We start from the raw sequence: 12,153 nt of genomic DNA on the forward strand, positions 1-12,153 counted from the left end.
AGCCAGGCCTGGTGCAACAGGACCATAGTGCAGAGACTGACACGTCAGAATGTTTATTAATAAAAAAAGTCACAATAACTTACTCCCTTTGTCATACAAAGGGCTCAGTATAAAGAGCTCTTTCCTCCTAAGTTAACACAGGTAAATGAGAGGTGGGTACTTTTCTCTTGTCCTCCAAGACAGCAGCTTTCCCCTGTCCCCCAGGATAAGTGCAGCCAGCGCAGGAGCTGCTGGCCACGTGGGGCCTGAGCCGTGGGGCCTGAGCCGTGGGGCCTGGCACAGGAGCAGCCATGTGCCCCTGCCTGCAGCTGGTTCACGGGCAGCGCAGACCAACACAGGGTGCAAATGCAGAGTACATGGAGACCACAGGCACTGGATGCCAGAGGGTGTGCAAGCTGCAGTGGAGGAGGAGAGAGAAGTGGCTGCTTCTTCCCATAGTGCTAAGGGGTCTGTGGAGCAGAAAAAGTGAAGCAGCAGGACAGTGGCTGCGTGCAGGCAGGGGGATGTGGGGCTGGCTGGAAGCAGCCATGCCTGCCTGGCTGCTGCCTCACACAAGGTCTAGCCTGGCAGAGGCAGGAGGCCACCTGTGGCTACTTGTCACACTCCAGATCCTGGGCTGCCTCAGCACCCTGGTAGTGCATCTCACAGAACTCCTGAATGCGACTGCAGGCCTCCAAGATCATCTCCTCAGGCACGGTGATCACCACGCGGAAGAAGTTTGGGTACTCAAAGCACTGAAATGAGAAAGGATGAAGCTGGCAGATTGCCCGGGATAGTGCTGTAGTTTCAGAGCCCTGACTTGGGGCCACATGCTGTGTCAGCAAGTGAAAATGGTCAGTGTAGGACAGACTGGAGGACTCATGTCTGGGCTCTTGCTCCCTTAGACTGTTTTTTTCTGTTTCAAGAAAATCTCCCATCTCCATCTGTGCACACATGATGCTGTGAGTGTGACAAGCCAAAGGGCACTGAATGGTCTGTGTCCAGACCCAGGGAGTAGACTGGAAGGAGCTAGGAAAGGAGAGGAACTGGAGAATATCCAAGGCCCCATCCATACTCAGTGCTGGAAGTGGAGATGGAAGGAGGTGGAGACGGGGCACAGATGTTCTCAGCCTGTAGTCCACTCCTGTGCCTACAGGGCTGGGGACTGGAAACAGGGCAGAGAAAGGAACATAGGTGGTAGCAGTCCCAGGCCTCTGAGGGAGCGGCTTCAGCAAGGACGTGTGGGGGTACATAAGTTTTGGGGGGTACATAGGGTTGGCTCTGCCAACTTGAGAAATACAGAGCAAGCCTGGAGCTGGGAAGATCCTGGCAGCCTGACTGAGGGCTGTTAGTGAGCGGGAGACTGCCAGCCCCCATCCCTACACTCTGCACTTGGAGCTCACAGCCAGCACATACACACCACTACAGACCATGGACGCTTCACACACAACTCCCAACCTGTCCCCAGAGCTGAAAACCCCTGTGGCTTCTCTCCTCATGCTTTGGCCCCACCGCTCCCTGGGGCTCTCAGTATTAGGCTTACCGTGGCTGGCAAGCAGAACACAGACTGCTCCGAGATGAGTCGCTCCGTGAACTCCACATCATTTTCAAACTCAGGGAAATGCTCCATCTCAATCTCAACCTGCAGCAGAAGGATGTAACATGGCAACCAAGGGAACCAAAACTATCTGCAATATCCCTGCTTACCCACATGGCCCAACAACTTCCCAGTCAAGTGCAGCTGTCTGCCCTCAATTTTTGCTTATGATTTGGGCTGACTGCAATGTAAGACACAAATGGAAACATAAATGAAAATTAGGGCTTCTTTAAGAAGCATTCTTTAAATACCTAAAGCGGAACTTTCAGTTCAGGACAACTTCAGCAAAAAAGCTGATGGCAAAGATACAGTAACCAATTAGAAGTGAAAAGGAATAAATAAGATATTGAAAAAGAACTTGTAAGAGAACTCTAGTCAATATGCATTAATAATTCTGTCATGCAAGAAAATCCATACGGTAAGAAAAAGACAAATTAATGTTTTGTTTTTTAAAAAGGAAAGATAGCAAGGTCTAGAATATCACCAAAAAAAAAAAATCCTTGCAGGATAATACAGTTGGTAAAATGACACAGAAATGCTGAAGTGTTCAATAAATATTTCTGTTCTGTATTTGGAAAGAAGGAGGCTGTCCCTTTATTACATAAGGACAGTGGTATCCTGGCATTTATATATAACCAAAGATTATTTTAAACATCTCATTAAAATATTCTTAAACAAACCAGGTGAGAGATAATTTGCATGTAGAAGTTCTGAAATAGAGTTGGTGGAAAAAAACATTTACCGGATTATTTGAAATAAAAATTTACCAGATTATTTGAAATAAATGTTCAGATACTGCAGAAATACAATAGATGTGAAAGAATCTTGAGAACTGTGCCTCTACACAAAGAGCATGAGCAGAATGACCTGTGTAGCTCTGGCTAAGACTGTAAACAGGGTAAACTGATAAAGACTTATCTAAAGAACATAAGTAAGTGAGACGAATATTGTAGTATTCTCCAGTTCTGGGTCCACATTTTTAAAAGACGATGAAAAACTGGAGACACAACGAAACAAACAAACAAAAAAGATTAAAAATGTATTAAGAGACTTAAATGTCTCAATTGAGCTTGTTGAGATGAAAAAGGAAACTTCACCACATCATAAAAAGTTAAAAAAACCACATATGGAAAACGGCAGAAAAAAAGGGAACTGCATAGGCAGAAGACTACATCTTCAACGGGAGGTATGATAACGTGACTTGTGGTGTAGGGGCTTCCCATTGCCAGCAGGCTTCAAGTCCAGGTAAAACTACATTGTCTCACAAAGTACAAGTCATTGGGTTCTGTGCAGGTGCAAGTGGGTGCTCACCAACCTCTGCTCTGCAAGAGGTGAGCAGCATATTCTGGCCTTCTCAAGTGACCAAGGGATGCGACTACCAGGCAAAGTGAAAATGCATGGTAAGAGAGACGTGGTGCTGAGCACCAATCTGCAATCACCGACAAGCACTGGCAATGAGACCCAGTGTGAGTGTTGATGATCTGGAAATGACATGTCACTCTCCTTGCTTACCATAAGGTACATGGCTCCGGCGGGCCGGACGGGCTGGAGGCCAGGGATAGCTGATAAGGCAGCATAACAAAGGTCAGCATTGGACTGAAAAGTAGAAAGGAGAGATTTCAAAACAGGAGAAATTCCAGGAAGCAGCTCAGCAAACGGAAGCCAAGCCTGGACCAGGACTATAAACAGGTTTGCCCACTGCAAATAAAGGGACAACAAATGCAAACAGCATGGGTGATCATGGCCTTGACTACAGCAGACGTGACTGAGCTGACCTCAGCAAGTCAGCGCCAAACATCCCATCCCCTGGGTCACCAGCTCCAGCTGCAGGGCTGGGCTGCCTGAAACTTATCACAGTCAATATTTCTGCCCCTCTCTCCTGCTGTAATTGGATTTGTTAGGCTCTCCTAGTCACAGACAGAACTGCACCTTGAAGTGAGGTGGGGAGGGATGATGAGCTAGGGAGATATATTAGTCCCTCCAAACAATCCATGAACAAACTGTGCTGACCTGTTACAGCCCGTTTACCTTGAGGATGCTGAGGGTGTTGTGGTAGAACTCGGGGGGTGTTTGGTGCAAGATACGTTCCAGTGCACCTTGGACAATTGTACAGGGTCCTAGGATCCTTTGGCTCAGTCTTAGAAGGCCATCCCTGATCTGCAAAAACATGGCGATATTAGCAGCTCAGACTGTGCTTCCCTGAAGGGACAGCTCCAAAGCCTACTCTCTGTATTTCTACAGCTATTCAGTACCCCTCTCTTCAGTGAGCATATAGAGTACTAAAGAACATTTGCTTGACTATGCGCCAGGTATTTGCATACTATTTACAGTATCATTCTCTGTTCCTCAGTTGCAGATTGTAATACCAACAGAGAGAAACTTTGGAGTTTCCCAATCTGACTCAAATCAGGCTGGAATATAGTGAACACAAATAAAGCCAGAGCTGTTCCAAATACCACTTTGCATTTCCCTCAGGTTTGGGCCCCACAATCCACGCTTTCAAAGCCAGGTAGGGACAACCAACATCAACTCTTCTGCTCACTCAGCTGGTCCGGTCTTCTCCCTCTTCCTCTGCAAAAAGCTCTCTAGCTGGAAAGGTCACTGCAGTAGATGGTTCTTATAACACAGCTGAACAAATAGCCAGATTTGTGCACAGGCAGCACTGCAAGGTGCTGTGTACTTACTTTTAAGGGAAACCATATAAGAGCACATAGAGACCACACATGGACTCCACATGCTGGATAAGCCATGCAATACCTTCAGTGCACACTGGAGCTATTTGGGAAGAGAAGGAATTAGAAGCACACAAAAAGGACAAGGCTTATACAAAGGAGCAGCAGAGACAAGGAGTGTGTTACAGTGTAGATGTGGGCAGGCAGCCATGTATGGGAGCAGATGGAGTAAGGAAGGGACATGAAAAGCCTAGAGGTGCAGAAAAGCATGTAAGCAATTGGGTGAAACCCATGTGGGAGCAGTACATGCCTGTGTCAGTTAAAGCCCTGGTGATCCACACACTGAAGACGCTGCAGGTCTGTTGCCGTGACAGCAACACTCAGCAGTTCTCACCTCATTACCAAAGATGTCTCTCCTGTCATGAATTAGGATCCAGCCCATCCGCCAGCCAGGGACTAGCCACCGCTTTGCCAAGCCACCGCAGGACAAGATTGGCACGTTGGTGCTGAGAGTTGCAATGGGTTCATATTTGCAGTCAGCAAACACCTGTGACAGAAGGCTGTGTTAGGTAGGGCTGTCCCTGCCACTCACTGTAAGAGCTGTGGGAGTGTGCATAAGGCAGGGAAGTGATGGAAAGTTGATGGTGAAAGCTTCTAGCTTCAAGGTGTGAACATGGTAAGTGCACTCACATGAAAGTGAGCCATTTGGAAAGAGGAAAGGAGCTTGACATGAGAGGTACCCCCAGGACTGCACAACAGAGGACTGGGAGCTCCAGGCATGGACTCAGGCAGAGTATAGGGGAGTGGAGCTGTCGCTCACCTCTGGAGACCTGGCTGCCATGGCCAAAGGACAAGTGCATCAGAAAGGACAGGCAGCATGAGGGTGCAAAGAACTGCAGATGACACTCACCATGTCCCCATAGATCTCGTCAGCAAGGATGGGCACGCACTGTCTTGATGCCACTGTGGGAGAGAGAGCATTCAGCCTGGCCACCCTGCATCCTCCATGAGAGCAGACTTGCCCTTTGCTGCAGGGCCTGGCAGGGCTCTGAGGGAAGCTCTGTCCCAGGGCGGAGGGTCCCTATCCTCTTCCTACAGACCATTCATTCAGAGAGGCCAAGCACTGGAGATCCCTGCCCTGGCTGAGGGTAGTTCTGCTCTCGGCTGTGGGGGCAGGCAGCACAGCCCTCCCACTAACAGCACAGGGCTCGGGAAGCATAGGGCTCCCTTGTGAACACTCTCCCTCTGCAGAGTCAGAGTGGAGAAATGAGTAGTCCAAGCCACACAGAGCATTTGAGGAAGAGGAAGACATACGCTCTGAGTGTTCTTGCCCAGTTAAGGCAACACCTTCGCACTGAGCAAGCCCTGCTTCCTGAGATGGAGTCAGTCATGAGGAGAGAAGCAAAGCCCTGGGCCATGGTGCTGCAGTGATCGAGACACAGGCAATGTGGGTAGACACTAGACTGCAACTGTGCCCCAGATATACACAGGCAGGCTCACCTGCCAGGATCTTCTGGAGGTGGCTCTTGCTGAATACAGAGCCACAGGGGTTCGATGGGTTGTTCACAATGAGGCAAGCTGTCTTCTCATCCACCAGAGACTCCAAGTGCTTCAGATCAATTTCCCAGGCCTTCTCTGGCTAGTGAAGTGAAGAGAAGGGGAAGTAACGTCTGAGGAACTGGACTTGCCACACGGGATGAGGTGTGACAGGGTGCCCACGGTTGCTCAGGTCATCTTCATCCACTTCCCAGGCAGGGCCAGGGTATTTCTGAGAGGTGGAAATGTCAGGGCTGCCCCTTCCAGGCCTGCCACCACTTACCAAGAGGTTGTAGAGTTTGACCTCAATTCCCATAGACAACGCCAGAGTCTTGTAGAGGGAGAAGCCAGGCCGTGGCACGAGGATGTTCTGGCCTGGGTTGGCCAGCACTGCCAAGGCAAGCTCTATGGCCTGGCTGCAGCCACTTGTTAAAATGACATCCTGCAAAGAGCACACAGGACTCAGTGGAAAGCACAGCCACTCTGAAGGGCCCCAGCTGCATGGAATGGACATCACACCCAGGCTCTGCCAGGTGAGAGCTTCTCAGCCAAAAAGACAAGTCCAGAGCCTGACTGCTGGAGAGCTCAGCCTCCTCCTGAGGAGGCTGGAGGAGAAGGGCTCGGGGCAGGGGATGAGGGCAGCAGAAGGCTGCTGCGGGACAAGGCCATCAGTCCCACAGCTGGGCAGGCAAGAGAGAGACTTGGGGCAGGGACCCCATGCTGTGTGGTCTAGGCATGGGCAGCAGCACCCTGCCTGCACTACAGTCGGAGTGCTTCAGCTGGGCACTGGTACCTGGGCCTCCAGCGGTGCCTCTGGGCAGTTGTAGTATGCGGCCACTGCTTCCCGGCAGGACTGGTAGCCTAGGGGAAGAGGAGCCAAACATGGAAGGGAGGTTTTTACAGACTGTTTCCTTTTTCTTGCCAACACAAAGCTCTCAGATGCCGCACAGCTGGGGGAAGCCCATTTGTTATTGACACTGTCCCCAGGTGGCAGACACTGTCCTGCCTCAGGCCAAGCGCCATGCAGCCTCGAGGCTGTGCCAGGCAGGCCAAGAGCAAGGACAGACCCTGGGCAGGAAGGCAGGCTCTGGCCCCAGCATGTCCCAGACACAGAACTGTCAGGAGCAGGGTGGAGGGTAGCCAGGGAGCTGCTCTGATCCAGCAAGGGGCCAAATGCTATTACGTGGCCTTCACTGTTTAGTGATGGCACAGGGGCAGCCCTCCCTGTCAGCACATGGAGTGTCCTGTGAGGCAGGCGTGATCTCTGCTCTGTGCATGCTTTTTGCACTAACTGCAAATGAGGCTCATGTTCTCTGTGAAGTCAGGGAGCCCAAGGGGAGTCCTGGTCAAGGAAGATCAGAAAGGAACTTGGCCGCAGCCCACAGCAGGGAGACACAGTCCTGAGCCCTTCTGGGTGCCCGAAGCCCTGCCTGCTCTAATGGCTGGGGGAGCAAGCACAGCTTCTGCAGGAGGCCCTGGGCCTCAAACAGATCAGGCAGGGAAGGTACACTCAGGTGTACCTGGGGGCTACACGTGCTTGCGTGCTCATGGGACTGTTGGTGAGGGCAGCTGCAGGGTGCTACTGGAAAGATGTCAGTGGGGTCCTCATACCTGCTGGGGGGTAGGAGCTGGCACATGCATTCATCCTACTCTCACAGGAAGAGCTTTGTCAACTTACCAACAGATGGAGCATAACCGTTGTAACATCCTGAGTCCAAAACCTCCTTCACAGCTCGCGTGACCTCATCATTTGTGGGAAGGTTTCCAAAGACCGTCGGGTCTCCTTTTCAAAGATTGAAAAATAGTAAAGTTCTCACTGATCCGTGACAGGCACAGTGCTGTGTGGTTGTGTGGCCTATGCCTGGGTGTTTGCACAAGCTTTGTGCTTCAGAGCCCTGCAATCTGCCAGCCACACAGTCAACCCCACTGCCCAGACGCTTCAGCCACAGCCCTATGCTCACCTAAGGACAAGGAGATCATAGCTTTCTTTGGGTTGGGCTCCACCTTCATGCTGTCTACGATGGCTCGGACAGGATTGAAAGTCTTCTTTGACATTTCAGAAGCCCTGATAGCCCATCTTGGCTTCCGGCCCTTCACTTTCCCCAGCGATATGCTGTTCCCACTGGTCTTGAGATGAACATCCAGCATAGGGGCATGGTCTCCGTGGCCATTCACTTGGATCAGGTATGAGTCCATCCTGAGAGCTGTCAGTGTGAAGTGGATTTCCTGGGCTTAGTTAACACATGCCAAAAAAGGGATTTGCCCATTTAGGGACACAGCCTATGACTCTCCAAAAGTAAAACTTCTGAAATAGGTAGACCCTACCTACTACCTGTGGACAACTCAGCAGCAGCAAGTAGGGCTGTAAGTAGGGCCAGGATGGAGTGAAACCCCACACATAAGTGAGAGCACAATGTAGTGGGAAAGATAAAGGCGCCTCTGTGCTCATTGCACTGCTGCCTAGCATGGACTTGCTGTGCTGAGGAGGAGCAGGCCCCACTAAAGGCAGCAGCGAAGAGTTAGCGGCCTGTTGTAGCCTCTGCTTGACTGCAGATTGAATGTCCCACTGACAGAAGGGCCAGGTCACCTGCCTCCTCCCCCTCAGCTATCAACTTGCACACCTCAACTCCTTGCAACCACAAGGATCAGCCCACATTGTGTGTTCACATCCAGAATGTCCCTCCAGTCTGCAGACAGAAATGTGGCACTGTTTAAAACAAATCTCAGATGACAAAAAGGTAGTTCTGGTCCAATTTTCTCAGGATGCACTGGGCAGTGGCAGCATACAGGTTACAGACACGTGCCTCAGCCAGCAGAGCAACAGGGAGCAACAGCCCAGCCCAGAGACCCTAGATCAAAGGCAGTGCTTAGAAAATGGAGCAAAACTGGTACAGCCAAGAGGGAAATCAGGGAGGTGGCACTGCCCCAAGCAAAGGGCCTGTAGTTCTGCCCGAGGCTGGGTAACAAGCAAGGCACAGCAGAGGAACAGCTGCCTTGTAGGCCCCAAAATGCACACAAAAGTAACTTACACACCCAGAGCACAAGTGAGACCCAGCCAGCAAAATCCTTACTTATGAACTGCTGCTGACTCAGAGGTTTCCACCTGCAGAACATTAGGGACAGGACACAGGGCAGGCAGAGACCTCCTGAGCCACTAAGCCAATTCTTGCTGGTGCTAGCACACTATCTTGTAATCCTGCCATAAACTGCTTATGCTCTTTGTACTGCCCTATTTCTCTGCTCCACTGAAGGGCAATTCAGTGAACAGTGGCCCGATGGTAGTTACTTAGCCCCATGCATGCAGATACTCACAACACAGCTATCCCCTTCCTTGCTGCAGAGACTGAGCTGGAAGGGTTGTAGCATTGCCTGGTTCAGGCAGGAGTTGCCATCTGAACAAATTTCTCACTGCTGCAGTGAAGTTTGCACCTAGAGATGCCCCATGATGCTGCTGCAGTTACTCTGCCAGCAGTGCCTCTTAGCTTGTTTATAGCAACTCAGGCTGATCTAACAGGGTCACAACGCAAGACTTCAGCATCTCTGCTGCTAACACCTCCTGGGTCTCCTTTCTATCAAAAGAAAGGCAGCTGAAGAAACATGCAAAAGGGCTGCATAAAAACCGAGCAGAGAAATGAGACACACAGTTCAACAGCAGTGCAGAGTCTATCTCAGCAGAGCCTTCACATGATCATGCAACATGGTTCTCATGCAAAGGGGAGCTGCAGACACAGGCACAATGGATGCCTTCAATGTACACAGCCAGGGAAGATCTCCCCACTTCTCCCCCTGAAAGAAGCAAGGTACCAGACCATAGTACTTTACCTTCTACAGCACAGACAGCGAGACACCAAGAAGCTTGGGGGTTCAGTCCCTACTTTTCATCCAGGACAAATCCCCTTGAGAAGAAATTCTTGCAAATTCTTGCCCATGAAATAAGCCCCAAAACTGGGCGTTGGGACTGAATCGTTTAGCCATTGGCTCACAGAGAGGGCTGCTCTCCCCACCCAAAAACGCCCTCTCCTCCCCATTGCAACTGTGTTCACTTCAAACACCTCGAACATGCCTGAAATTTTAACTCTTTCTGGGGGCAGCCTACAGAGGGACACAGCTGGGCCGTCACCCTTTTGCACCACTTCCCTCAGTCCTCAAAGACTGCAGGGGGCAAATCTGCACAGAGTCCAGTTATTTCAGCCCTAGCACCTTGTAATGCACCAAGAGTGGACTGATGGAGCCCAAAGCCTGCGGAAAGCATCAGTTCATCCTGACCTCAAAGGGTCTGGGCTCCCAGTGCACCAGCTGGGAAAGGACAGTTTGTGGCATCATTACAATCAGGAGACATCTTCCTCCATAGGCTGAAGGGAGGCAGGCACTTCTCTAGCTGGTGTCTTGGAGGCACCATGACCTGAAGGGTTAAAGGAAGCTCAAGGTGCCATGGGTTTAGGTTTTATTTTCTTTTTTCTTTTTTTTTTTTTTGTTGCCGCAAGGCCCAGGCAAACTCATAATTTTGGCAGCTAACAGAAATGATGCAATTCTTCTCTCTCTGATGGTACTGCAAAGCAGAGATGACACCACTCCCAGAAGGCCCTTTTTTGCTAAGTGATGTGAAATCTATGCCTTCCTGTCCCTTGACTCCTACATGCCTGGCATAATGAAGAGAGGCATCTGCTCCCTCTTTGTCTTCCAAGGGCTGCTCCAAGTCTTCCCTTGCTGCCTTGGCAGCAAATGGCTGGAGATCAAAGAGTTGCTCAGGGACGAGAGACATACTGCTAATCTTCTTGCAAACAGACTGCTGACGCCTTCATTACAGAGGCCAGAGGTCACTGTGATTTTTGCCTGTTTACACCCAGCTCCTGCATGGGAGGAAGAGGACCACCTGTGCTCAACCTGTGCTCACTGCACCACCAGTAAGAGGGCTGCACCTCCCCAGGTGCAAGCAGTGGCCCCTTCCCTCAGCGCTGGGACTGGGGTGATGCTGCTGGGAAGTCATGACCTGCCGTTGACCACAGTGCCGCAATGGGCACTGCTAAGGCCACAATGGAGGTAGGGACTCGGGGCTGGAGGCAGGTTGGGAAGTGGTGGGCTGCAGCCAGTGAGTCTGGCCAGAGTCCCCAGCCCCAGACTGGCTGGCAGGCCTCCCACAGCAGCCACCCCCCAGGGGCTTTGGACAAGGAACAGCACCTTTCAAAAACCCTTCACAGAGAAACTTCTTGTCTTGAAGCTGCTTGGACTCTCTTCTGCTGCGAGCTGCACAGTTCCAGACTATTTTCTCTCTTCTTTTTACTGAAGCCTGACATGAGCGACCTTCAGAAGTTCATGCAGGCCTTCTCCAAGCACCTATGGGTTATTTTCTCACTTCCCCCCACTAGCCCCATCTCTTGCTATGCTGCAGCCCTGCCAGGGTTAAATGTGGCACTGGGAGGCCTCAAGGACGATGCTGCATGTTCTGCCTAGCAACAAACCCGCAGGTGACGAAACCAGAGCTCTACCCGTAATAGTGCACACAGCAGTGGGGTTCAGGGGAGGGCATGGTGGAAGCCCGCTGCCAAGAGGGGAAAAAAATGTGGCTCTGGATACATAGGTAGACCCAGTTACATAAGGCTGAGAACCTGGCCAGAAGCAGGGGGAGGACAGTGGTGTACAACGGGGTCAGTGGGTTTATCCTGCTATTACTACGCATTTCTCCTCTCTATGCATGACTCCAGTCCTTGTCTGGATGCTCTAGCATGGGCTCTGCAGCCCCCCACCACCTTGTGGTGCACAGAGCCTCCCAGGGCTGAAGCATGAGCACAAAGCTCAGCACTTCATATTCAACAAATATGGCCAAGCCACCCCTTGAACAGTGCGGTGGAAGAGGTGGCCATACCCTGCAGGATGCATTTCTGCCAGCAAAGCAGCTGGCTGTCTTGACTGTCAGGACTTCTGTACCCCACTAGCCCTGATTAGCCTCCCCCCCTACAGTTTGCTCCCCAGTCTCAGCAGCTGCCCCCCCTCTTCAGCTCCCTCTTTCCTGTGTAGCTTGAGCAATTGATTTTTGTCTCTTCGGCAAGTGGAAGGAGAAACTGATGATGGCTTCAATGTTTTTTTTCGTACTGCCTTGCTTTGGTACCAGGACTGCCCAGAGTCCCATTTCTGTGAACAGAGGCCAAGCCTGCAAGAGCAAGCAGCAAGCGGTTCCCTCTTGCAGGACCAGCCACAGTCAAGACAGGGCTGACAAATGGCTGCTCGAGCGGAGCAGAATCTCGAGCACCACTGCACTGGCAAACCTGTGTTTCTGTCAGGCTGCAGGTAGGACACGCACCTGCAGAGTTTTACCCATGTGCCCTGAACACCCGAGCAGAGTGCACAGCTCCAGGGACAGACACCCAGCTG

At 51.3% G+C, this 12,153-nt stretch overlaps 1 protein-coding gene across 1 annotated transcript; it reads right to left on the reverse strand.

Annotated features, from left to right (window-relative positions):
- Positions 1–590: 590 nt before the first annotated feature.
- On the reverse strand, positions 591–9,662 carry TAT (tyrosine aminotransferase). Its single transcript, XM_010287136.1, has 12 exons — positions 9,607–9,662; positions 7,746–7,981; positions 7,463–7,567; positions 6,578–6,645; positions 6,068–6,226; positions 5,749–5,887; positions 5,159–5,211; positions 4,643–4,795; positions 3,605–3,733; positions 3,089–3,172; positions 1,523–1,621; positions 591–734 (listed from the first exon to the last, which is right to left on the reverse strand). The coding sequence occupies exons 2-12, from the start codon at positions 7,978–7,980 to the stop codon at positions 591–593; spliced, it is 1,368 nt and encodes a 455-aa protein (XP_010285438.1). The 5' UTR covers position 7,981; positions 9,607–9,662.
- Between the last annotated feature and the right edge of the window lie 2,491 nt (positions 9,663–12,153).

Source organism: Phaethon lepturus, unplaced genomic scaffold (assembly GCF_000687285.1).
Source record: "Phaethon lepturus isolate BGI_N335 unplaced genomic scaffold, ASM68728v1 scaffold55295, whole genome shotgun sequence".
Lineage (NCBI taxonomy): Eukaryota > Metazoa > Chordata > Aves > Phaethontiformes > Phaethontidae > Phaethon > Phaethon lepturus.